At 41.6% G+C, this 25,976-nt stretch overlaps 3 protein-coding genes across 5 annotated transcripts in view; all 3 read right to left on the bottom strand.

Annotated features, from left to right (window-relative positions):
• Nucleotides 1-136: 136 nt before the first annotated feature.
• Nucleotides 137-10,589, bottom strand: LOC308584624 (CUB and zona pellucida-like domain-containing protein 1). Of its 3 annotated transcripts, XM_081189438.1 has the most exons (10): nt 10,538-10,576; nt 9,926-10,146; nt 9,091-9,244; nt 7,643-7,857; nt 7,025-7,178; nt 6,238-6,458; nt 5,418-5,590; nt 3,452-3,834; nt 1,987-2,255; nt 137-1,343 (listed from the first exon to the last, which is right to left on the bottom strand). In XM_081189438.1, the coding sequence occupies exons 2-10, from the start codon at nt 10,005-10,007 to the stop codon at nt 1,171-1,173; spliced, it is 1,824 nt and encodes a 607-aa protein (XP_081045564.1). In that variant the 5' UTR covers nt 10,008-10,146; nt 10,538-10,576; the 3' UTR covers nt 137-1,170. The 3 variants fall into 3 exon arrangements, with proteins under 3 accessions (XP_081045564.1, XP_081045565.1, XP_081045563.1); XM_081189439.1 differs by lacking the exon at nt 9,926-10,146 and having other exon boundaries at nt 10,538-10,589; XM_081189437.1 differs by having other exon boundaries at nt 9,926-10,584.
• A 518-nt stretch (nt 10,590-11,107) lies between these two features.
• LOC308586405 (scavenger receptor cysteine-rich domain-containing protein DMBT1-like) lies at nt 11,108-17,725 on the bottom strand (the record flags this gene model as incomplete). Its single annotated transcript, XM_081193035.1, has 6 exons — nt 11,108-12,593; nt 13,035-13,411; nt 13,796-13,971; nt 14,725-14,754; nt 15,970-16,002; nt 17,299-17,725. The coding sequence occupies 6 exons, from the start codon at nt 17,723-17,725 to the stop codon at nt 12,365-12,367; spliced, it is 1,272 nt and encodes a 423-aa protein (XP_081049161.1). The 3' UTR covers nt 11,108-12,364.
• LOC308586147 (scavenger receptor cysteine-rich domain-containing protein DMBT1-like) overlaps nt 17,711-25,976 on the bottom strand; it is a gene marked incomplete at its 5' end in the record, with an annotated part of 66,775 nt that continues 58,509 nt past the window's right edge. The window contains 11 exons of the mRNA XM_081192424.1: nt 17,711-17,805; nt 18,811-19,122; nt 20,261-20,296; nt 20,589-20,615; nt 22,006-22,317; nt 22,549-22,569; nt 22,800-22,862; nt 23,743-23,775; nt 24,906-24,944; nt 25,075-25,416; nt 25,507-25,548. Coding sequence (XP_081048550.1) covers nt 17,741-17,805; nt 18,811-19,122; nt 20,261-20,296; nt 20,589-20,615; nt 22,006-22,317; nt 22,549-22,569; nt 22,800-22,862; nt 23,743-23,775; nt 24,906-24,944; nt 25,075-25,416; nt 25,507-25,548 — 1,292 coding nt within the window. The 3' untranslated portion in view covers nt 17,711-17,740. The remainder of the gene's footprint in view (nt 17,806-18,810; nt 19,123-20,260; nt 20,297-20,588; nt 20,616-22,005; nt 22,318-22,548; nt 22,570-22,799; nt 22,863-23,742; nt 23,776-24,905; nt 24,945-25,074; nt 25,417-25,506; nt 25,549-25,976) is intronic.

Here is a 25,976-nt window from a genome sequence, read left to right as displayed (position 1 = left end):
CGTTTTCAGGCAATGGCCAATTTACACACTTCCAATTGACACACGGCTGCACCTGCATACATTGCAGTGAGCTGGAAGGGACCAGAACGGGGGGCGTGGGCATAAGAGGGTGGAGCAGTCTTAGGTGTCCTCTGCTGTCATGCACGATGACCTGGAACACAACCCCCCTGCAACTTGGGGGTTGCCTGTATTCATTTATTTACATATATGAAGAGCCTTATTTTTTGAAAAGTGCAGATGTGTTCAATGTAGGGGTGGGTGTTTTATCTTGGCTTGTCTGCCACACTGATTCCTAGATGGTTCTTCTAAGGTCTGTTCCATTTCTTATCCATCATTCACTCATCCCTTTGGCTGGTTCTGCAATGTGCCATACATGTTTGAGCACGCTGTTCCAGAATTAGAATTGCACATAAGGTGATATGAATTTCTCTGGTCTTGCAACAGGAGCCAGCACAATTTCTAACAGTATAAGGTGCTTGGTTCTTTTGTGTTTTTGTCACATTAATTCACATTTTGCTTAGAAAACCAAGTAGAAACAGATAGCTTGAGTGCTTGTACATCTGCGTAAATGCCCAAGTTGAAATTGTGGATCCTAAGAAGTGAAGGAAAAATATCTCCCATCCCCTCCTCCCCTATAGCCTCTTGCACACCCCTGAAAAGCCACTCCAAAGCCTCCTTCTGAACAAAATGGGGTGGGGCACATGTGGCTGCTGGGGGGATGAGGGAACATGAGATTTTCCTGCAGTGAAATTCCTTTATGGCAAGTTAGATGAAGATTAATGTCTGATTTGGGGCAGTTCTACCCCACTTCCTCAGATGTCCCCAACACCCCATCCCCTTCTGACTCCCAGAGAAGCTCTTTGTGGAGGTGTGCAGGTGGATGCAGAGGAGAGGAGAATCTAGGAAACTTCCTTGAGCTAACATACCTTAAAATTCTAGTCAATAGTATATTTTGCAGTTTCTCACCCATTTATCCTTCCCAAATAAGTTTAATTTCCCTTAAACCCAGTGGTGGACAACATCTTTGTGATGTTTTTACAGGCTATACTTAATCTCTCCCCCCTTTTCCATACATCACATTTTAGAGATAAGATTGATGAAAACACAAATCTTCCAGTGCGTCTACATAAACTTAGGGTTCAAACTGAAGCAAGGAACGGGAGTGCTCTGTTAAGGGCTCTGCAACTTCTGGTATCTGTATCCTGGTTCTTGAGTGAATAAACGCTTGGCTGCCAGACCAGCCAGGAGGACAGCATTTGCAGCCAACACAACAAACGTAAGGGTATACAGGCTCTTGGATGGTGTATTCTGGTTTTCCTCTGGATGAACTTGAATAGAAGAATCTGAATGTAAAAAGCAGAAAACAAATGGAGAGTAAAATGTAGTTCAAAAATTTATTACCTCTATACCAGCATGTACATGTACACACCCACCCACACACCTGTATAATCATTGGGAAAATATCCCTTTCACTTTCATTCATTTGCTAGATCGAGTGAGAGATTGTTGAGGACCAAGGACACTGGTTTCCTGCAATTTGATGGCGATGCACTCTTCATCAGGACTGTTATAAATGTTCATTTTCCATGTCCCTCTTCCCTTCCAATTTCCCTTTTGTGTCATGTCTTTTACATTGTAACCATGCAAGCAGGGGCTGTCTTGTTTTATTTAACTGATTGCATATTAGCCAGCATGGGATGCTTTTCAGCTGAAGAATGGCACATAAAGGCTCACAATAACAAATGAGTAAATAAATCAGTGTTGGGGGACCTTTGGTCCTCTAGGTGCTGTTGGATCCAAACCCCTTCAGCTCCAACCCACATCGCCAATGGGATGAAGAGAGTTTGACTCCCAACAACTTGTGGAGAGCCATGGGTTCCCCATTGTTTCTTTTACTGATAGTATTTTAAGAACAGGGTATATCTGTGTATATAAGATCACCCAAAGAAGCACCAGAAGGCAGTCTTCTTCTTGCAATATACACACCTGAGCGATCCATAGAGCTGAGATCTCTCTTCAGGATGATAGGTCCCACTGCAGCCTCCCCTTTCCACGTGTAGGAAGAAAGCTCTCTCTTATGTCGAGGGCGACAACCTTCAGTGCAGCGAGAATCAGAATCCTTGCTGTCACAAATCAAAACTTCGCAGCGGAGGTAAACAGATGGCTGATACCGTAGGAACCTGAAGGAATTGAACCGGAATCTCCCATAATGTTCAAGGACCGGATAAGCCACGTAAGTGTCGTCTTCTGCGCATCTGCAATAGAACGTCCACATCACTTTATAATGATCAGCAGTTGCTTGGTCCTGTTTGCAGTAATATTAGATGTTTACCAGATAGTAAGTTGGTGGACTAATGTTTTAAGTGAAGAAAATGTGGAAAACAAATTACTCTGTGAATCTGACACAGGACTACCTTGCCGCCGGCCTTACAGAAATAGCCAATTGAACAGAGGTTAGGCCTAGTGGCCTGCATTTTTTTTGCAATTGTATCTGTTTTAATTATTGTATTTTGAATTGTTTTCACCTGCCTGGGATCTTAAGGTTAAGGGTGGGTAATAGTAACTTGAATTATTCACCACCACCATCATCATAGCATCAGTATTGGGCAGCATAAAGAGATTAGCTGTAAGAACACAGTCCATAATAGAATACTCCCCACCTATTGGTAGATAATTTTATTATTGCTATTATTATTTATTAGATTTATACTCCGCATCTTCTTCCAAAGGAGCCCAGCATGGCATATGCAGTGATACTAATGCAACTGAAACTTCTTTAAAAAGAGTTTAAAACAATATACTAAAACAGTTTAATACTGCTAAAAGCACTCACCTACTCTCAAACTAATGATTTCAAGGTTGCAAGGGTCCAAAGCCTAGGTAAACAGGAACACTATAAAAATTTCCCTAAAAGTTAATCACGACAGCAACGGACGCCCCTCACTAAGGAGTACATTCCGCAAATGTTTACAAATGCTTTCCTTCACCACACTTCCTGTTCCCTGAGTCTCAGTCTTCTGGACTGTATTTTAGCCATGATAAACTACATAAATATATGTGCTTCTGATACTTGAGTCTCATTTTACCCTACAGTTTTTGTGATACTTCAAAAATGTACAGTTTTGCGTGCACACACCGTATTTTCGTTCTTTTCTCATTGGTCTACTGCTATGCAGGCTCCTTTAGTCTCAAATTAGTCCCATTTGTTTTCTTGTCCCACCCACATTCTCCAAACCTTCTGACATACTGCTCCCTATGGCCAAAAAACCCCCACTTATCTCCTCTGTTCATCAAACTGTTCATCAAACTCTTCCACTGCCAACTTACAATCTTCACTATCCCTTAGTTTTCTTTAAGGGTAGAAATTGTGTCACTTCTTCACATTTGAATCCACCAAGAAGCACTTTAATTGTAAATGACAACCATACTGAACAGTTTTAACGGCACTCACCCGCTTTTGACCAATTCATATTTTGGTGATGTAGAATCAAGGTTTGGTGACGCAGTGCAGGTATCCACAAACATTAACAGATTGGCATCACTGGAATGCAGACTGACTTGTGCATAGAGTGTTTGGTTCAAGTCCACGAAGTATGGTGAATCAAGCATTTGGGAGAAAGAATCGGAATTGTAGAAGGCCATGCTGAGATTGAATCTACCTAAAGCACTATCATCATCATTTTCTACATTTTTTGTTTCATACATGACTTCTACAGTTGAATTGTTTTCCATTATACACCTCACAATGAGGTCAACCTGTTTGTGGCGGGTAATCACATTGCCATTTGGGGAAGCAGTGATAGTGTTGGTGTAAGTGATTGTGTGGTTTTCTCCCTGTGTAAGACAGAAACAAAACATTACCCACTTTCCTTTTGGGGAAGAAAGGATATTACAGTGAAGAAGAGCACGCAGTGGGTCTTGGCTCAAGTTTTGGAATATGTAAACAACAACAAAGTCATCACATGCTAGCGTTATTCAGGCACATCTTTAAATGATTACAGAATGGCCCAGCCTTTTGAGTTCAGCCTCTTAGGTATTTAGCAGTTTCTCCACTGGAAGACAGTGAAGGTCTCTTGATAAGAAAAATGGTGTTTGAATGCTGTTAAAAAGCATAAAAGTTCATTTAATTTGTTTGATGAAGTTCTCAATGAAAGGTATTTCCACAGTACATCAGCTACACTATGATCCAAATGTCTGTATGCAGTAGCTAATCTGTACTCTATGTTTTGGGGTCAGCATAAGATAGGGAGGTGGAGGAGAGGAGAGGAGACACACCAGCACTTGCCACAGTATTGATAATCTGTTAATTCACTTTTTATGCTTTCTATGCTCTGGTGTGGGATGCGGGTGGCGCTGTGGTCTAAACCACAGAGCCTAGGACTTGCCGATCAGAAGGTAGGCGGTTCAAATCCCTGCGACGGGGTGAGCTCCCGTTGCTTGGTCCCTGCTCCTGCCAACTTAGCAGTTCGAAAGCACATCAAAGTGCAAGTAGATAAATAGGTCCCGCTCTGGCGAGAAGGTAAACGGCGTTTCTGTGCGCTGCTCTGGTTCGCCAGAAGCAGCTTAGTCATGCTGGCCACATGACCCGGAAGCTGTATGCCGGCTCTCTCAGACAATAAAGCGAGATGAGCGCCGCAACCCCAGTCGGTCACGACTGGACCTAATGGCCAGGGGTCCCTTTACCTTTACTTTTTATGCTCTGGTGTGCATGTGTCATTATAAGGAATGCAACCCACAGTCCTGGAAAAGAAAACGGATGTGTGTCCTAGGGGACATTTACTTCTGAGGAAACGAGTGGTGGATTGGACTGCCCTCTGTCCAGTCCATGGAGCTCATTTCATAATGCATGCCTATTCAGAAACAAGCTCCTCTGAATTCCCTGGGACTTACTCTTATTATGCAAGTGTGTCTAGGATTGCAGTTTTAAATGTCTAATATTGGGATCATAAACACAGGGATGTGAACCTTAAGTCCCATTCATTTCAGTGAATCTTACTGAAGATATTCCAGCAGAATCCTACATATACCAAAGAAAAGAAAGGAGCAAATCTTAGCCTGTTTTGTTCTGTGACATTTATGTTTCTGAGATGATATACTTCATGATATACTTTCTTATATCCACCTCCCTGATTCTGATGGTGCTGATTTTTCCCAGGCAATCCCAACCAAGTGGAGAAAAAATGTTAAGATAAGTTCAAAATTTGTCTGGATAGCTCAGGCTTAAGTGCCTCTGGCAGTTTTTGTGTAGGTAGTTAAGAATGGGCTGGAACAGGACAGACTTGGGTCCAGTCCTTGTAAGCTAGATTGTCAGGAGGCAAGCAAGATAGGAAACAAGATGGTTTGGCATAATGCGAGCTCCAAGGGACTGTTCACAACAGCATGGTTTGACTGTTTCCTTTTGTTTTGGTGATTTTTACCGTTTTAACTGTTCCGCAGCTGTTGAGTGGAAAAGAAAATGTCACTGGGTTTAATGCAACTGGTCTGCAAGACGGGTCATTTAGCATCAAGTCATTTTCATCATAGCCAAGTGCATCCAAATAAGATTTGCTGAGAATAACTGTCATCATGTCTGAAGAACAACTGATGGATTCTGACAATATAAGGAGGGAGGAAAGCAAAGAATAAAATACAATTCATACAGAACTGTCTCTGCTGTGGTAATGTCCTAGTTATTCTTTGTGGGCCCTAGCACTGCCTCCTTTTGCACGGGCAACAAAATTCACACTGCAAGGACTACAGTGCAGTGTCAAAGTTAATTCTTTGTAGAGGATAAGTAATTGCTTTTATTGGCCTAATGAAGTTCTTTCAATAACTAGTGGGGTATGCCCCCCTCTAATCAGTTCCAATCAGCAGCTTAACACAGGCATTTTGTACGAAATACATTTTCTGAACAGTCATCAAAAGCAGTCTTCCTGCCCAACACAATGCAGTAGTCCATTCTAGGTGTTACCAGAGCATGGATCATAATTGTGCAACTGGCTACGGAAGGAGCAGTCATCCCTAACTGTCACATGGCTTTGCAGAATTTCAATCCCAGAGCATATGAAAAAGGCAAATTTGGCCAGACTGCCTGCCCTGTTTCAGAGACTAGAGATGCTATAGATCATATTCCTCTCTGCTTATTTGTACATACCACATTAATTAAAAGACCGACATGTCTTCCATATAATGAATCTTCAGTCTCTCTATATATACACACAAAACAGTCAGGAATCATTCTAGAGAAATGAGACTTACTGTTGGGCTCTGGTGTTGGTATTGGTTCACTTGTGTAGTGAGCAGAAAAGCCCTTGTATGAATTGGCATAGTCTGTAGACAATGCAACGGTCATCGCATTGGAAGAAGACTGAAATGCAGCGGATTTGCGCCCACACACTTGTTCGATTAAGCCAGAATCAGTTGTTGCACCATCATAGATGGCGAGGAAATCAAATCTGCATTTGTCATCTAGTTCTAGACTACAGGCATAAAGAAAAATGTCAAATAACTGATGGTAGCAACAGCAGCAGCAGTTTTTATTTTCATCTATGTAGTCCTTCAGTGACTTCCAGGTAACACACCTTAACTTATTCTTTCTTTAAAAAAATCCTAACCATTTTCCAAAAGAAGCCCAGAATGGTTCTTATCCTGTTTTACCCTATAGGATAGGGTAGACTAAATGGTAGCGACTAGCCCATGGTCACCCAGTGAGCTTTCTGAATGAGTGGGGATTTGAACCTGGGTCTGGTGCTCTAACCACTACACCACACTGGTTGTTGATGACACGGTCTCCCCCCTCCAGTGGTACAGTATGTCATTACATTTTCATGCTGAGCAGGGGCAGGGCTATATAACATCATGAAGATGCATAAGGATACCACACAAAACTCAACGTTTTAGCTGGGATCCAGAGAGCTGCATAGGCTCATGTGAGGGCCTTGTGTTAGGCCCAATGAATACTTGATTTTCCCGTGTTTTGCTTGTTGATCTATACAATTTCATCACCAATAAGGTAAGATGATATGAAATATGAAAGTATACTTGCAAAATGTCATTGAAAGTTAAATTTATCTTGGAATTTTCTTCTGTTTGAATGTGCCATACGCAATATGCAAATTCTGGATGTGGCTTGGGGTAATTGGGGCTGACGAATGATCCAACTGGGCCAGTAAGGAGACCCCCGCAGTTTTCAATTTCGGCTGTGAAATAAAGTAAACAGTCACTAGTTATATTTATCATACTAATATTGTACAAAAAAAAATGAAGAATTAACCAGAAGCAGGCCATTCTCCTGAATATCTATGACCCACAGATATTTAGCATTACAGTTGCTAAATGGACATTCTTCATTGGCTCATTGGCAAATCATCATGCGCTGCCTCGGCCTTTGACATGCTTGAAGTGTATGTGACAAATGTCTATAAAAATATAGTTCACTTGGAAAGTACAAATTCTGGAGGGTTGCCTTATTAAGTCTTTTACAGCAAGCATGACAAGGTCTGGATTCTTGTGGCAACTTAAAGTGGCATGTGAGAGTGGAATACACAGGAAGGGCAACGATAATAGAAGGCTTGTTAAATACTGACTAGCTAGGCAAGCTGACTCATTTTCAAGAATTTTCCCCCTTATTGTCACTTATGAGGGACATTCGATGATGACTCACGTGAATCTGGTGAGATGAAGTAATAAAATGCAAATATGGTTCGTGTAAATTCTGTGGAGTCTGTTGATATGCGAAATGTTAAGGAGCCAGAAGATGAGTGGAAGATGGGAACAGATATGTGGGTTTTGCACACTTGTCCCAAGAGAGGCGCATCCGTTGAAGGGCCATCATATACTTCAATATTTTCTCTGTCACATGTAGATGATGGATTGAATCTGGAGCGGCAGGGGAAAGACACCATTAGTTAATAAATATAGCAGAGGATCCAGCTTGCCTTGTATTACTTCTGTCGACTCAGAAGTACACCCCCTTATGCTCAATAGGGCTTAGTCTTGGGTAAATGTGTTCATTTATTTTTGGCACGTATAAAACACCAAATTTATCATTTTCACTGGGCACTTCGCAAATTTAAAAACAGTTTTAAAAATGGACAGTACTGAGTTACGATTTTGCACTAGTGCAAGTAATAGTACTAGCACAAATAGGTTTCCTTTCCTCTCCTTCCTCTGAGTATGCCCTGTGCCATCACCAGATCAGTTCTGGAGGGTCAAGTGAGCAGATTTCCATCCAGGGAGGGGAAGCGCCATTGCAAAAGTGGAAATCCACTGACGGAACAATTTGCTTAGCGCTACATTGAATACAGGATTGCAGCTTTGGAATTCTAAATGATCAAAAGCATTTCTTTCTCTGTTTGTTTGTTGTGATTTAACAACAAGAAGCCATTTCGGAAAGTCCAGTTCCATAAGTGGTTCACTTTCTGCCATAGAAGGCAGCTATTTGGAAATCACAAAGATACACAACGACTAAAAGTAAAGAAAAGACTAGCATCAGAGTCACACACAAACACATGGCTTGAATGTTAGTTCAAAATAAGAACCTGCCATTGGCTATCATTCCCTGTGAATATAGTGCAATGTTTTTCTTTCTCTTGCTATCCCTCCTTTCTTTAATTTACCTATGAGACCTGCGGGTGTAGGGTGCTACACAAATTCAATAAATAATAAAAATAAAATAATGCCTGACAAATTAAACAATTTTAGATGCAAGTGCCAATAAGGGCTGCAAGGGGGTTAATACTTCCTTGAATCGAAAGCACCTTTGTGGCATGTGGAAATAGCTGTAACCTAGTTTGGAATACTTGAAGTATACATTTTAACCTTTCAAATTGTTGTAGATATAATGTATTCCTTCCTTTTAATAAGATTGGAGCACATGATATGTTATTTTATGGTTTTTAAGTTTATGAGAATGTTTCAAATATATGCTGTGGCAAATAAACTATTTTTTTTTTAAAGAAAAGAAAAACCAGCTGTTGGTACAACCTTCTAAAATTCAGTCTTATCGGTGTACTTTAGCTGTACTTCAATCAATCTCAAAGTACTTGAAAGTTAATCCCAAATATGTGCTTTTCAGCTGTACTGTTCAGAACCCATTTAAAGAATACTCACTCATAGGAAGAGAAGATGAGTCGGATTGTTTCATTCACATGCACAGTTGTATTAACATCTCTCTGTATTTGCCAGATACAATTTTCATTTGCCTTGAGTGTAAGCGGCAGTGCTTTATAGTTATTGTTCAGTATACCGCCGCATGCACTTTTTGCTATTTTTATAAAATCAGAAACCATTGGTTAATCTCAGTAAGATTTTATGGAAGACCTTGGCCTAAAACATCTAATGATCAATCACTATTAATGATAAATATAGATCTCATAGACCTCTCAAAACAGCTGTTTAATCATTTTATTGCATGCATTGCAATATGCTTTGAATTAGAGCACCACAATAGCTGTTCTTCCAACTGTAGACAAAATCCTTATCAACTGTTGCAGCAAAATATAATTTAAGATGTTTCCCCTGTTCCTGAGCATCACTGTTTAATTTCCTAAAACGGCAAATTGGATTTTTTAAATATGCTTTGCAAAATGTGGAAATGCCAAACCAAGCGTGAAAATTTAAAGTGACCACCACAGGGTGTTGTTGTTGCTTTAACCTACCCGAAATAAAATACTTAGTATACATACATACATACATGCAATGTAAACAGTTAAATATTTGGTCGCCAAACATTGTTCTCAAATAACATCTGGAAACAATTCAGAGAAAGTGAGAAAATGATTCTCATTCTTAAATCATGCCCAGTGAAATCAACAGGATTCAGGTTCTAAAACTGCAGACTTTGTTTAACATTTAAAGCAAACGTTGTGATTTAGAAGCAGTTGCATCTTAATAGTGCATGGCTTTAAATCAATTTTTTTTAAAAAAGTTTTTGAAACTTCCATACCTTGGACTTCAGTCATCTTATTTTCAGCAAGAGTCAAACCAAATAAAAGTGGCAAGAAAATGCATTGCCTGAAAGCTTCCATTTTGCTGAAGACAGGTCACCTTTCCTGGCCCTTTTTATATCTCTGCTTATTTCATAATCATTCTGGCCCACATGGTTTGATAACAGCTTGCATAATCTTTGCAAATCTTACTGGTGCTTTGAGCTGCGGCCGGAGATACCTGTGAGAAGGCCACAGGTGTTGCATGACATGCTAGGTGTGCTAGATAAGCAGGGGTGGGCAGGCTTGTGTTGCATTATCTTCTGTGAAAATGAAAACGTAAAAACCAAAGACCTTGAAGGTCCACCAACTAGAGCCAGTTGTAAAATAGAGGCTCAGGAGGCACAATTTAACAGTTATGGGAAGGGGGCCTCTGAGCACATGGTCAGCGCAAAACAAATATACCCCTCCAGGTTTGGCCCTAAACATTCTTTCAGTTTTTGCGTGTTTTGCAGTTGCTCAACGTCACTCATTGCGACAGAACTGACCTAGAGTGTAGCCCTTCTTTGGTAAGAGATGGGGAAGGATTGGCTATGTTGCTGTATGTCACTATAGCAGCATAAACATTATACCTTCCATGCACATGCAAAGCACAATTTGGCCCCTCCAAGAATTCTGGGCGCCATAGTTTGTTAAGGATTGCTGGGAACTGTAGTTCTGTGAGGGATAAACTACATTGCCCAGAATCCTTTGGGGAAAAGAATGCGCTGGGAACGTGCTTGAAAGGTATGGTGTGCATGCAGCCTATGTTGCCGTAGATGAAGGTGGGTGAATGAGTGGGTTGTCAATTAGGCCTAGTGTATTTTTGTAGGCTAAACATTGCTGTTTAATAACTGGTTGACCGGGGATTAGTTATCTATACGGCTGGTGGGAATGCATGATAGTAAGACCTGGATAAGGACAATGTATTTGGGAGAGGTTACTGGGCAGGGAAGCGTGCTACAGCTTCTATTTCTATTATTATATTATGAATTATGCCATTTTGTGTTTGTTGTATATGATTTTTACCCACAATCTTCTTCTAAGAGAATGCTCTATTTTTCTTTCAAATATGCCACTTTAGATGCGTGTTTTATACTTGACCTTTACTGGTATTATTTTATTTTGATATCTTGCAGTGTTATATTTGCTGCTTTAATTTAGGCTGAAAACTGCTTCGATATTCTTTCAGAATTATATATAAAATGATATAGGAATGACTTAAGTAAATAAGTAAATAAGACAGAGAGAGAAGTTCTTTTAAATTTAAGACCAGAGGAATGCAGGAGAATGTCAAGGGGAAGAGTTCTGTGCTGTGACGACAAAGGTCCTTGTTACAGGTTTTCCATGATACCAGCCAATGTGCCTGCCAGAGCCACAGATGTGATGCTATCCAAAGCCTGAGCCACACTGCATTAGAAAGTATATGTGTGTGCACATACTGGTGTGTGCATATGTACACTTGTACAGATATTCAAGGCAAATTCTCAAGGTGGAATGATGCAATGTGTTTTCTGATTAGAAAGCTAATGCAGCTGTGTAAACATAAGCAATGCCCTCGTAAAATGGGCATTCAGCTCATCCACCAATGCAGCCTAAATATGTTCATTTTTGCTACTGCTTATATGACTATATGCATGCATACAGTCATACCTCATGTTACGTTTGCTTCAGGTTGAGCATTTTCAGGTTGCGTCCTGTGGCGACCTGGAAGTACTGGAATGGGTTACTTCCAGATTTCGCCGCTCGCGCATGCTCAGACGCACAAAATAACATCACTCGCATGCGCAGAAGCGGCAAATCGTGACCCGCGCATGCGCAGACGTGGGTTGCGTTCTTTTCAGGTTGTGAATAGGCCTCCAGAATGGATCCCGTTCGCAACCAGAGGTACCACTGTATATTCTTTAATACTGTTTATACCATGTGCCACCTGTATAGCTCCAGCAGCGGTGTCTTTGACCTTTGACCATAACTGTCTTTGACCTTTGATCAGTTTCCTCCAAGAGCACCTGGATCTGGTCTGCAACCACCCCCTCAGTAACCTTGGATGAAAAGTTGCCTGCTTTCAATGGGGTTGCCCAGGTGGCCTGAATGTGTGAATTATGGTCTCGATATGATTAGATACACAGAAGCATGATTTTTTTTTTTTGACAGCTAGCTTTATTTGTTTTGCTAAGTTGGTGAGCCAACTAATTGTGATGACTTCAAGCCAAAGGTTTTACAGATCTTTCATATTGACTACAAAGATACCAGATGATCGGAGTTACAAAGGCAGATCAAAGCATGTATTCTGGCATCTGAAGTGCCAGCTTCTCTATGGAACTGTCTACAGTGATGAATTACTTCAAGATAATGCCACAAACAGAGTCATTATGCAAGTATCCTCATTGACCTTGGCGGGCATTGCTAGGTGACACTACTTAATGAAGGTTAAATGGCCCAATAACTTGCACATGTTCTTGACCAGCGCTTATTTCTCTCTTACGCCTGGGCATGCAGCCTTGGTAGCATCGAGATCTAGAGTCATATGCATTGCACACCACAATTTTGCACTGTAGATAAACTGTTGACCATTTGAAGTTGGGTTTAAAGCTGAAGCGGGTGACCCTCTGTCTATAAGAACCTGTATAGGTATAATCTTTAACACACCTGGGGAAAAAAATGGAGAAGGAATGATAAGCAATTCCAATTTTGCCCAATAGACACATTGTTGCAAAGCCGTCTTCCATAATATAATGCATTTCTGTATGCTATTTTCCAGGAATGCATGCATTTTTATTCATACTTGACCCCAGTATGTGCATTTTTGTACACTGTAGAACTGCACTGAGAAATTTAGAGAAGGGAAGTGGAAAGATGAAAAAAAAAATCCAGGGAAAGAGGTAGGAGTGGATCGTGGCCAAATAGAAGGTAGAATCTATAGAGACAAAATAAAAGAAGGATGGCTGCGAAGAGCTTAGAGTCCTGGCAGGATAGAGCCAGCTGAAGTGAAAGTTTGACACAGGGTCCCGTCCCCCCCGTTTGTGTTTTCTAATAATTGACCCTGTCCAAAGTATGCAGAAATGTTTGTCAGCTTATTCTCCCCCTTACCCGTTCTGTATTAGAGTATGTGTTGTAGTTGTGAAGTCATGAGGGTTAGGCGAAGCCACACAGGTGTCTACGAAGAATATTTGCCTCCGATTACAGTTAGAGATTTCGACTTCGAAGTTTTTGTTCTGGTTTATCTTCATAAAGTAGGGCATGGAAGCTACTTGGTGTGCGAAGGAAGGTGAGTCATAAAATAAAAATTTCATATGGAATAATCCACTTTGCTTTCGGCCTTCTTCTGTGGATTCCATTTCATCTATGTTGTGCGTCAGTTCCTTCATGGCTCTTGGCTCCATTTTGCAGATGAAGATAAACTGAGGATTTACACCAGTTCCACGGCTGCTGACAGTATTGGAGAAACTGCTAACCCCTCCATTGTTCTGTTAAAGCATTAGATTAGACAAAATAGATGGGCAGTAAGTTTAAATATACTGTAGCAAATAAAACCAGAGCAAAAACAAACCAGGAGCTATTCAACAAAGCATAGTTTCCTGGTTCAGATTAAACAGGAAACTACAGTTAATGGAAGACTTATTAGTTAGGTCATTCTTGAAAAGAGGAGTGAATGGATTGTATGCATGTCCACGAGCCTTGTTCATACACGGCTTACAAAGCCAATATATGATAATTTGAATGCAAAGGGGCCCCAGGGGGTGTAATTTGACAACTGTTTTATTTTTTGAAACTCACATCCTAAAAGTTCTCCAAATAAAAGCTATCAAATTATACTGATATGTCTTACGATCAGATATACACTTCCTTACCTCCCGTCTTGTCCCGCAACCATCATATGGTATATAGAATATAAATTCGTCTCTTGTAATCTCAGGTTTGCAGGCTTGGTCACTCAAGTACAGATTGCACTCAGAGCAGCCTTTTGAAGTAAGGTATTCTCTGCCAATAACTGCCTTCATGTATTCGGGCAAACATGTAAGTGTTACTGGACAGGGGAAGGGGGAAAAAAGTATTGTTGAGTACTATAAGCAAAGAAAATAATAATGTAATGTTGTGTACATACACATATGCCCATCGGTTAAAAGAAACATTCTCACAGTACATTACACAGTACATTTCCACTAATGCCTTTCTGTTGTAGCCTATGGTCACTTTATATTGTTTTTTTCAATTATAGTGCTTTATTGGATTGTTTTTAGATAATTTGGTTTTATTTCACCCAGAGGACCTTGATATTTTGATATATGCACTTCTTATATATTTGTTTAGCTATTTTGAGCTGTGAGCCATATTGTAAAATATAGAGAAGTGCAACATCTGAAGGACCATTAGGTTCCAAACTGTGCATTAGTCCAGCAGGTGCTGGTTGGGTCAGTTTGCTTAAAAAGGAGGTTCAAACAAAATTCTTCTCCATCTCTCTTCTCGGCTATATGTTCTTGTAAAGATTATTTCAGTCAACAAGTAGAACCACCTTGCCTTTTCATACTTCACCATGGCCTCAAGCAACAGGGAATGGAGAAGAACGAGAAGGCTAATTTTGAGGCCTTAGGTAAAAACTATACATGGATTCCAGAAATGTTCAAAACAGGAGGTTTTTGAGTGGGTAGCATTTTTGTCACTGAAGGAGGAAACATCATGGTCCAAAATATTCTTATTTTGCCAAAGGCCCACAAAATGTCTTAGTGAAATGTTTTATAATACATTAATTAAAAAGCAACAATATCATTTTTAACATTACCAGGATCTGTAGTTGTATCATCCTCAGGAGCTATGAAAAAACAAAGATGTTGTTGATGATAATGATGATGATGATAATAATAATATTTAGACCCCACCCATCTTGTCGGTTTCCAACACATATAAAAACATAATAAAACACCAGACATTAAAAACCTCCTGTCAGGGGTTCAGAGACAGAGGCACGGGTGAGGGAGGAGACGGAGAGCGACGAGGAAGAATCCCAGGACAGTGAGGAAGAGGATGACAATGACTTGAGATCTTCCATGAGTCTCTCAAGTGAATCGGAGGATTCTCAGGAGGGGGCGCCCCTAGTCAGGACAAGGGGGGTCACAGGGGGGACCTGCCAGGAGCAGGGAAGCAGCAGGGAAACCCCGAGCGGGAGTGGGAGATCGGGGCCGGCTTCCCAGCAGGAACGAAGGGAAGAGAGGGGGGTTCCCAGTGTGACACACGGAGCGGAGCAGGAAAGAGACAGGGGAAGGAGATCTGGGGAGAACGTCCTGGCGGAAGAGGCGGAGAGTAGTACAGGGAGTAGTGTAAGTGTCAAAAGGAAGGTCAGGGGTAGCGCGCGCGCGCCAAGTTCAAATGTGGAGGCGCGCGGAAATGGAGAAAGCCCGGAGGAGGAGCCCAGCCCCAAAGCACGAAGGAGGGGGGAACAGGCATCTCAGGAATCCGCTTCAGGAGAGAGCAGGAGGGAAGGAACCCAGGGGGGCAGGAAGACCCTGCGGAAAAGAAAGGACAGGAAGAGGTGGTCTAGCACAAGCCTCTTAAGTTGGTGCAGGGGCGGGACCGGTTCAGAGGGGACTTCAAATGTCTAACGTTAGAGACTCGGGGCTGCGCGCCTCGGTTGTGGAATCAATAATGAACTGCAATAAACATCCTTGTATATAAGAAGAGCTTGGCGTTGGTCTTTTGTGAGCTGAGACCTGAGGCAGCCTCTGACACCTCCCAACACAGGGCTGCCTTCAGATGTCTTCTAAAAGTTGTATAGTTATTTATCTCCTTGATAATAGAAGATAACATATAAAGACTGTTTGTTTATGACATTGTTTTAGTGCAATATATTTTAGGAGTGGTACCTAAATGGCTCTCCAACACAAGAGTTATTCCATGGTCAAAAAGGCCAGTGTAGGCAGCGGTTTCTTGACAAATACCAGGCATTCCTGATATTGTGAGACAGCACATATTTTCAACTCTAAAAACATGCATGTCTGAATTATTTGTATATCACAAAAATATTAATTACCTGCTGTATTGGTGGCTTGGGGGGCAGCCTTTGCTGTTATATAAAAAAGGATTGAAATGAAATTACTCATTTTTTTAAGTTGCATACATATTTTCAACATATTAAAAGTTATGCACCACCTGCTTTTTTATGCTGCTCATTGGCAAATTCCTACCTGAAAAACCCACTCTACAATGTCCACAGAGGTAGGATATTATGAAATCACGAAACCTCATGACTCATAATGCTCACCTTAAATACAAGGAAAGCATTACGTCCTTGAGATAAGATCCTCTAGGTTCCTCATTTGGCTTGCAGAGTGGTTTGGTCCAAACTATGGCTACCTATCAATCACCTGACAACAAGTGATGTCAGGTGTGGAACAGATAAATCCACAGAACCACACAGAAAAAAGGAAGAATCAAACGGAAAAGGAATAAGATTCTTTCCTTTCCAGCCACTGGTAGAGTTCAGCACTTTTTAAATTCAAGATACAAATGCAAAGGATGGGAGGACAAGTGCACTCCTGATTCTTCCTTTCAAGGTGAGTTACCTGGCATCATGTAGCATCAGTTGATTGACATGTGAAAGGGTTCACTCATCTGTTAACATGGCCTACAGGAGGTGGGGGACTTCTGGAAATGCTCCACTGGCCAGATCCAGTTCCCCCATCACTGCTTTGAGCAAATGACAAGATGGTGCCCGCCCACATTCTGTGTATGGAATCCCACTTACTTAAACACTGACAATGGGCAACGGGAAAGCGTCACCCACCACACCGAAGGGCCTACTGAGGGGGTTCAAGGCAGACTGTGTAGTAATCTGCCAACATTTCATTGCTATTCCCCGCCCCTCAGCATCTACTGCAGCTAAAGGCTATGCAAAAATAGATTGACTGAGACCAAATCAAGTATTCAGATGCCTCTGTAACCATTATTTCAGTTAACAACTTCTTGAGAGCCAGTGTGGTGTAGTGGTTAAGAGCGATAGACTCGTAATCTGGGGAACCGGGTTTGCGTCTCCGCTCCTCCACATGCAGCTGCTGGGTGACCTTCGGCTAGTCACACTTCTCTGAAGTCTCTCAGCCCCACTCACCTCACAGAGTGTTTGTTGTGGGGGAGGAAGCGAAAGGAGAATGTTAGCCGCTTTGAGACTCCTTCGGGTAGTGATAAAGCGGGATATCAAATCCAAACTCTTCTAAAATGTAATTTGAGACATTGATCTCAAGGTGTCACATATTAGGAAAGGGAATGTTCAAACCAACCTTTAAGACAAATTGTTTATTGGATACCAGTCACGTAGGCATTAACAGATCTTATTGTTATCCATTATCCAGAAACCCAAGTTTACCTGAGCACATGACAGCAGCATCTTCCCTATGAACACAATTATGTATTCCCCAGCCTCTGTGGGAGCACTGACTCAAGCTGTCTTCATTCCCAGTGCAGCGGACATCATCCATAAGAATTGGTCCTGAGCCTTCACCAAATGGCGCCTTTCCTGGTGCCGAGACAGCGTTTCCACAACCAAGCTTCCTGCACACAACTTGTGCGTGGGTCATGCCCCACAAATCATCACAGACTGTCCCCCATCTTCCATTGTGAAAGATTTCAACCCGCCCTTCACATGCATGTCTTCCATTGACTAGTTTCACAGCACCTTCTAGAAAGACAAAAGAGAAGGATTGTTTGCAATGGTTAGCTCTATATAAATTTTGCCACATGTGCTGCTCATTGTACAATTCCTCCATGGGAAGCCTATTCCATAATATCTTCATGTTTAGAAGAAAGATTTAGGATTTTATTATAGAGAAGGTGAGGAGCCTCTTACCTGTTGGAGCAGTGGTCTGGACTGGTTCTTGAAAAGAAAGAAGAAGAGGAGTAAGTAGAATATACTTTCACTGGTATCAACATTGTAAATAGGACTGATGTGGTTTAAAATGTAGCAGTAGACGCTCCTTATCAAGAAAAATAGATTAGATGAATGTCATGGGTGGTTCTTGTATTAAGAAGGGTGAAGAAAGTGGAATATAGCAATCCAATTTCTGCTTCAATTAGGGCGATGTTTTAGTTACCAACTTTAGTGGTATAATGTGAACAATATCTCTTTTAAGTTTTTTTTTACACAAATAAAACGGTAAATGGGTGACTACAAGTGGGAAGCACTGTACAGTAACTGCATTTAAGTGCCTATCAAACCAGTGATTGTACGTGTTACCCAACCAACAGCATTTTACATATCTGTTCGATATTATGCAGATAATATAATTCCTCAAGAATTATTTTGTATTATATTCAATTTTGGTTATTATTAAAACAGTGTACTTTCAATCTAAATGGTCTTAAATGGTCACTGGCCCCTCCCCAGTGCTGTCCACATGTTTGGAATGAGTCAGCTTGGTGAACAAACACAGGCGGTCCTGGTTATTGGGAACAGTAATGGCTCAGGGTTTCAGCTCAGGGTTATAGCCTGAGCATGTTTGGCAAGCTGCCCCACTGCAGACATGCTCAGAGCACATCAGCTCTTCTATATCCATCTTTGCACCTCTGGCCCTCCAGAAGTTGCTGAACTACAACTCACACCCTCCCTGGCTACTGGCCATGCTTGCTGGAGCTTATGGGAGTTAGTTCAGGAACATCTGGAGGGCCAAAGGTTCCCCACAATTGGTCTGTGTCAGGCTTCCTCAACCTGGGCCCTCCAGATGTTTTGAGACTACAATTCCCATCATCCCCAACCGCTGGTCCTGCCAGCTAGGGATCATGGGAGTTGTAGGCCAAAAACATCTGGAGGGCCGAGGTTGAGGAAGCCTGGTCTATGTCCATTAATTTTTAATGGAACTATCAACGTGCAATTGGAAAATACCTGCGCAGATGACACTAGCATCTTCACTGCGGAGGCAATTATGAACCCCCCAGCCTCTGTGAGAGCACTGGCCCAAGTGCCATTCCTTCCCAGTGCAGGAGACATCATCCAGGAGGATTGTGCCTGGACCAGGACCAAATTGAGCCTGTCCTGGTGCTGCGATAACAGGCCCACATCCAAGCTGCCTGCATACGACACTTGCATCAGTTAAGTCCCACGCATCATCGCAGACCGTCCCCCACCTTCCACTGTAAAACACTTCAATACGTCCTTCACATCTGTGTCTTCCATTGACTAGTTTCACAGATGCTCCTTAGAAAAAGAAGAGAGAAGCATGGGTTCACTACTGGTATATAAAGAAGCCCAGTCACAATATCAGCATACGGAGTAAAATGTTGTTGCCAATATGAACTGACATAACCATCCCATTTAATTTTGCTTTTCAGTTTTTGGGGGGTGAGTTGGGGGCAGTGCTTTTTTTCTGGGGGATGCAGGGGTACATATACCCCTAAACATTTTGTGAATCTTTGTACTTTTGTCCATTTATTTTCCCTGATTTGAACTATAAAATGGTGATTTTCTTGAGTCAAAATGAGAGTACCCATAAATATTTTTTTTAATAGAAAAAAAGCACTGGTTTGGGGTGAGGGAGATCAGCAGAGAAGTGCCAGTTGAAGTGACTGCACAAACCACTGACATATTTATTAATGTGGTAACCAGAGGCATTCTGGCGATAGGTTAGAGTAAAAACTGGAGGAATCCATATTTCACCCATACAATCCCCTCTGAGGGTGACAGAATGTCACCAAGTTCTGTTGCCCACAGAGAAACTTGCTCTGTTGCATTCAAAGAGTGTGGCGGTAAGGAGCACCATGCGCTAGACACTCCAGGTTGTGGGCAGCTAGATAACTGGTTCTGGAACTTTTTTAAAAAGTCAATGAAAAAATAGTTAAATAGACAGAGGCAGCGCTGCAGCTCATGGACCACCTTGCAAATAACTAGTTTTATTCATCTTTTTAAAAAAAATTCATATTTCTGATTTTTCAGAATGTCCCTTTAAAATCTGCACAGGAATGGGATGGGACAGACTTAATTCCATCTCCAAGCAGACCTGGGATGGACCTGGCTTTTAGAGGGTCATCAATCCCTAGCAACTGTAGGGATGGGTGGTAGCATCATTGAGAAAAGCACTCTTGAGTGAATCGTGTGCAGCTGCCAGCACCTTTATTTCCAAAGAGGTGGCAGGGTGACATTGGGGGTACGGATGGGGCACGTGAGAGATGGCAACTCAAATCTAGTGCTGGCTGTTCCTATACATTTATAAATCATTTTGCATTTGTGGGCTATGCATTGGTCAATTCATCCATGAAAATACCTATTCTACAAAGCCTGCATAGCCAAAGCTAACATTTAGTCCGATATATCATGAGGCAGCTGAGGGATCTCTTACCGTTTGAAAGTGTAGTTTCCTTGCTAATTGCAGGTCCTTGAAAAAAACCCCACAAAAGATGGAGAAGGAAAAAAAAAAGAGAAAGTAAGAGAATTATTGTGAGGAACACAGTTTTCCTGAAATAATTTTTACTGTAGTAAAGATAGAGTCAGTAGTTTAGTATGCAGTAATAGTTACTCCGTTTAGTACAGAAGGAATCAATGGTTAAAACAGACTTTCTACATACAGAAACATAGGTGCATTTAATAGATTTAAATGCCAGTTTGAATCTGTATACTAAAAACTAGAATTTAGGATTATTTTATAGAGAAGATGAAATGTCCCTTACTTGGAGTAGGAGTGCTCACAGTTGGTACTTGAAAAGAAAGAGAAAAAGTGGAATAGCAGAGTAAATATAAAACTTCAGTGAAATCAAAATTGTACATAGAACATAAAACGTAACAGAATATACTTCTTATCAGTGACAGCCAGTCATGTTTTGCCACCTGAGGCAAAACCAGAATGTGCCGCCTCTTGCCCATCTATTGTCCTGCCCTGCCTGCCCCCCACTTCCAGCACCGCCAGAACCCACTAGGTGAGATCAAGGAGCTTTCCACTAGGCCTTGGCACTCATCTTCTCTGCCCCAGTGGCAGGGAAGCGAAGCAGCAATACTGCACAGCAGAAAACTTCCCTCTTGCCAAACAAAGCCTGGCAACAGGGGAATGTTCTGGCAGAAGTGGTGTTGTGAACCGCGTACTGCCTCTTGCACTTCCGCTGGTGGAAGCAGTTGCTTCACGTCACCTAATAGGTGGGCCAGCTCTGCTCTTTATAAGAAAGTGACTACTTTGAGTGCTTTGGTTCTTTTGTTTTTGTTCTTAGCCACAAAGCCTTAGCCTACTGGCTTGGACATTATGCCAGCCCTGTATGGCATAACATCAGTGTTGGTTATTATTATGATGAAGACTTTGCAATTTGCGGCATTTTGGGCCGTGGCCCCAACAAAGAGTGTGCCCTGCTGTGTATTTTGAAAGTTTTCCAATGGACCAAGTCAGCTTTCTTTGCCTGGTGTGTGTTCTGGAGAAACCCATGAAACATCATTTGAAATACTGATCACAAGAAATTGATATTAGAATAGGGGATGTTCATTACAATTGGTTTCTTGCATGAAACCAGCAAAGGCAGACAACGCATGAAACAAAGGTAATTCCCCGACATCAGTCACTTTCAACACAATCCTATACATGCCTACTCAGATATAAGCCCCATGGACTTCAATTAGACTTACTCCCAGATAAGTGGATATTGGACTGAAATTTTATATACGTTTTCATTAACCAGGTGCCGACCAGATGTTTTGGATTATAATTACCATCATACCTAACCAGTGAACATGCTGGCTGGGGCTGACAGAAGTTGTAACCCAAGATATGTTGAGGTTGGCAAAGGCTTTGAAGCCCTAAACAGCCTTGGTTCAGTATACCTGAAGGAGTGTCTCCACCCTCATCGTTCCATCCGGACACTGAGGTCCAGTGCCGAGGACCTTCTGGCGGTTCCCTCGCTGCGAGAAGCCAAGTTACAGGGAACCAGGCAGAGGGCCTTCTCAGTAGTGGCACCCGCCCTGTGGAACGCCCTCCCACCAGATGTCAAAGAGAACAACAACTTTTGTTGGAAGCCGCCCAGAGTGGCTGGGGAAACCCAGCCAGATGGGTGGGACATAAATAGATTATTATTAATAATATTCTATCATGCTGCAATCAAAGAGTACCTGAGCAAATGACACCAGCATCTTCTCTATGGAGACAATTGTGCAATCCCCAGCCTCTGTGAGAGCAGTGTCCCAAGCTGATTTCAGTCCCAGTGCACCTGACATCATCCATAAGAATTGGCCCCGAGCCTTCATTAAACAGAGCATTAGCTGTTGCTGAGCGAGCGGGCCCACATTTCTGCTGCCTGCACACAACAGTTGCATCGCTTAAGTCCCACTCGTCGTCGCAGACTGTCCCCCAAATTCCATTGTGAAGTACTTCAACCCGTCCCTCGCATCTGTTCCTTCCATTGACTAGTCTCACAGTGCCATCTTAGAAAGAGAAAAGAGAAACCTTAGTTGCCTCCCACTGGCAGATCAAACTCTATGTAATAGACATATATATAATCTGCATTTACTTATTTACCAATTCCTTCATTATAAACTTATTCTACAATACTGTATATCCAGATTTGTAAACAAGATGATCAGGTCGTCTGTCTGATGTGTTAAAACTATTTCTTTAAAAGTTTCACAAATGCATACAAGATGAGAAAAACGTACCTGGCAAAGCAGGATAGTTAGCTAGAAACAGCAAAAGAAGAGGGGGAAAGGACCAAATTAAATACTACGTTCTTTGAAGAAATGATTTCCAATAGCAGGACTGAAAACTACTAAGGCTGCAGTCCTATACCCATCTGCCTGTAGTGAGCCCCCTTCAATTCAGGAGGACTTACTTCTGAGTGGATAGGTGTAGGATTGCACTGTTATTAAATTGAATTATGCTGAGATTAAATTTCTAGCTGAAGGCTTACCAGAAGTAGTGGATGCCTTGGTGCTAGGCCGAGGTGCAGGAGTGGTACTCAGAGGTGTCAATGCTAGTTGAAAGAAAACAGTGAATTACAATTACCCAGGTCATATGCTCCCTCAGTTTTTATATCCCTACAGCTAATATTTGAAATAGAAAACCATCTATTCAATAGTTCCAAAGGCTAACTATTTCAAACAAAAGGAAAAGGAAAAAAGGATACAAGAAAAAAACCTTATATATTTAATACAATGTTAGTTTCTAGCAAAAAAAAAGGGAAAAAAAGCTTTATGGAGTAATCCTATACAAGAGTTGAGTGGGATGTAGTTATACACTATACCTTTAAAGTACCGTATTTTTCGCTCTATAAGATGCACGTTCCCCTTCCTAGAAAGTAAGGGGAAATGTGTGTGCGTCTTATGGGATAGCTGCCCGAAGCCTCCGGAGCGCAGCGGGAGCTCCCGCTGTGCTCTGGAGGCTTTGTGTTGCTTTCGCTGAAGCCAGGAGAGCAAGAGAGATCGGTGCGCACTGATCCCTCTTGCTCTCCTGGCTTCACTTCGCTGGAGAGGCACTGCGTAGCTTTCCCTCTCTGCGCAGCGCCCCTTCAGCAAAGCGGGAAGAGAAATGGAAGGGGTTCCGCTTCTCCTGCCATTTCGCTGAAGGGGCGCTGCGCAGAGAGGGAGAGCTGTGCAGCACCCCTTCAGCGAAGCAGGAGGAGAAATGGAAGGGGCTCCGCTTCTCCTGCCATTTCGCTGAAGGGGCGCTGCGCAGAGAGGAAGAGAATATTTTTTTTTCTTGTTCTCCTCCTCTAAAACTAGGTCCATCTTATGGTCGGGTGTGTCTTATAGAGTGAAAAATACGGTATATTCTTTTCATCTGGCAATTCTAGGCACTATAGTTCACCCCACACAGAGTTACAATTAATGGAATGTGCTATAATTATAAAATACCTGGTGCCTTTGTTGTTGTAGTTCTTGCTGGAGCTGAGGAAAGAATTATAATAGTATCATAGATAAAAACAAACAACAAAAAGGAAATACAGGCACAGTTGTGGCTTCCACAGCCTGTTAAGGACTAATCTTGTTTCATCCTTACTCTGTTATGACTCCAGAAACATTGGTTTCTAGAGAATTCTTCTGTTTCCTTTTCAGGTTTTGACTACTGATATTTACCAACATAGCAAAATATTGTGAACTCAACTAGGTTTTGCTTTGTGAAAAACACGCATAACAAGAAGGGATTTTGTACTTGGATGTCAACATTAAGATGTATGAGTTCTATTAAAATAACTTACTGTGACATTATTTATGTGTACCATTCAGAGAGAACTGCTTCACTGGTGTACTGATACATGATAATTCATGCTATCTATACCCATCGGAGTAAAAACCTCAGTGAGACTTACTTCTCAGTAAACGTGCATAGGCATTGCACTGTAGAAAAGGTTCTTCCATAGTACTAGGAAGATGGAACTTGTCCCATCAAACCCTAGTAGTGTTAATGTTCACATTCAGTTGGGAGAGGGAAGGGACCAACCGGGCAGAGATTCAGCTTCAGAGAAAATACACCTGCCAAGATATTTTTGGTGGGGGCATAGGTCTCCCAAATCCCAGGTTTCTTAAAACCCATTTTCATGAAAACATTATATTGGGTTGGGAGTACAATCCCATTGAATGTAAAGGTTTGGGAATTCCAGTTCCTATAATATCTAGCCCTGTTCAGAAGAATGGGCCATACATTTGATCAATCTCCAAGTGTGGAACACAGCCAGGCCAATTAGATTTGCCCCAAACATTGCTCACTCTGATTGGCTCCTTTTCCTATCATCTACACATACAGTGTGAACCTCTGCAGGGTGGGGAGCCTTTACTCCTACTGTGCCATGCTTCCTATGTATAAGCTTTATGCATGGATGCCAGGGGATGGGTCTTCTTGGGGTGTGCAACATCCAGGGATGGTCTGGTTGTGTGGCCTTCCTCACACACTGATCAATCAAATGAGCAATTCTTCTGTAAAGGGGTTCTCAATTCCATGGAGATGGTCTTATATGCAAAAGAACAGTATTTAAAACAACAACAAATCATAATGCTCTCAGCTTTCAATTAATACTCACTACTTATAATGGGGCTCCCTGTAGTATAGGAAACATTTCCTAAAACAATGAAAGAAAGAATTTTTTAAAAATGCATTTATACTGCAGAGAGGTTTCTTGCAAATATTATTACAAATAATGAATACTGCATAATATGTAATATGTGAAAACCAATAGAAATGTACATTACCAGAGCAAATGACACTTGCATCTTCCTTATGTTTGCAGTCATGGACTCCCCATCCCTTATGGGAGCATTTCTCAAGAGAAAATTCATTCCCTTCGCACTGTACTGCATCCAGGAAAATATTACCAGAGCCTTGGTCAAAGTGGGCACTTAGTGGAGCTGCAGTGGCTTCTCCACAACCAAGTTCTTTGCACACAACCTGAGCATCCTTCATGTCCCAATCATCATCACAGACTGTTCCCCAGCTCCCATCATGGTAGACTTCAACACGACCCTGACAGCTGTTCTCTCCATTCACCAATCTTAGGGAGAAAGGATTTGCTGTTGTTTCTGATGAAGAATCATCTGCAAAAGTTGAGGAAAAATGTAACTTTTTCTAATATATAATACTGACAAGTGTAAAAAAAAATGTTATAACCTCACATTAGTTCTTACCAGTTGTAATGCTCTGTCCTGTAGACTGTGGTGGTGGAGTTCCTAATTTAAATATATACAAGAGACAACACTAAATGTTTAAATCTTTGTCTACATATTTATTTCAGTGGTGTTGACTACTGCAGTCAAATTGCAGTCAAACATAACTAATGCATGAGTGCTAGTTAATGCATGAAGGTGTTAAAACCACAGAGCTGTGTTCCTAGACTCACTTAGGTCAAAGGAGGATGTGAAGCTTCTTCTCTTCCTTTCTCTCACTATTTTCTCACCATGTAATATACCAGAACGGACATGTAATACTACTACTACTACTACTACTACTAATAATAATAATAATATCTTTATTGTCATTGCCCCCTTCGGGGCAAGTCTGAACTTGCTCAAAGTTCAGACCACATGTTTGAAACTATAGTGTGTATTTTGTACCCAAATGTAATCTACCTGTGTTCTCTTTGCTGCTGCATGGAACA

This window comes from Podarcis bocagei, assembly GCF_964188305.1.
Source record: "Podarcis bocagei genome assembly, chromosome: 4".
NCBI lineage: Eukaryota > Metazoa > Chordata > Lepidosauria > Squamata > Lacertidae > Podarcis > Podarcis bocagei.
This window is presented reverse-complemented; position numbering and strand designations above follow the sequence as displayed.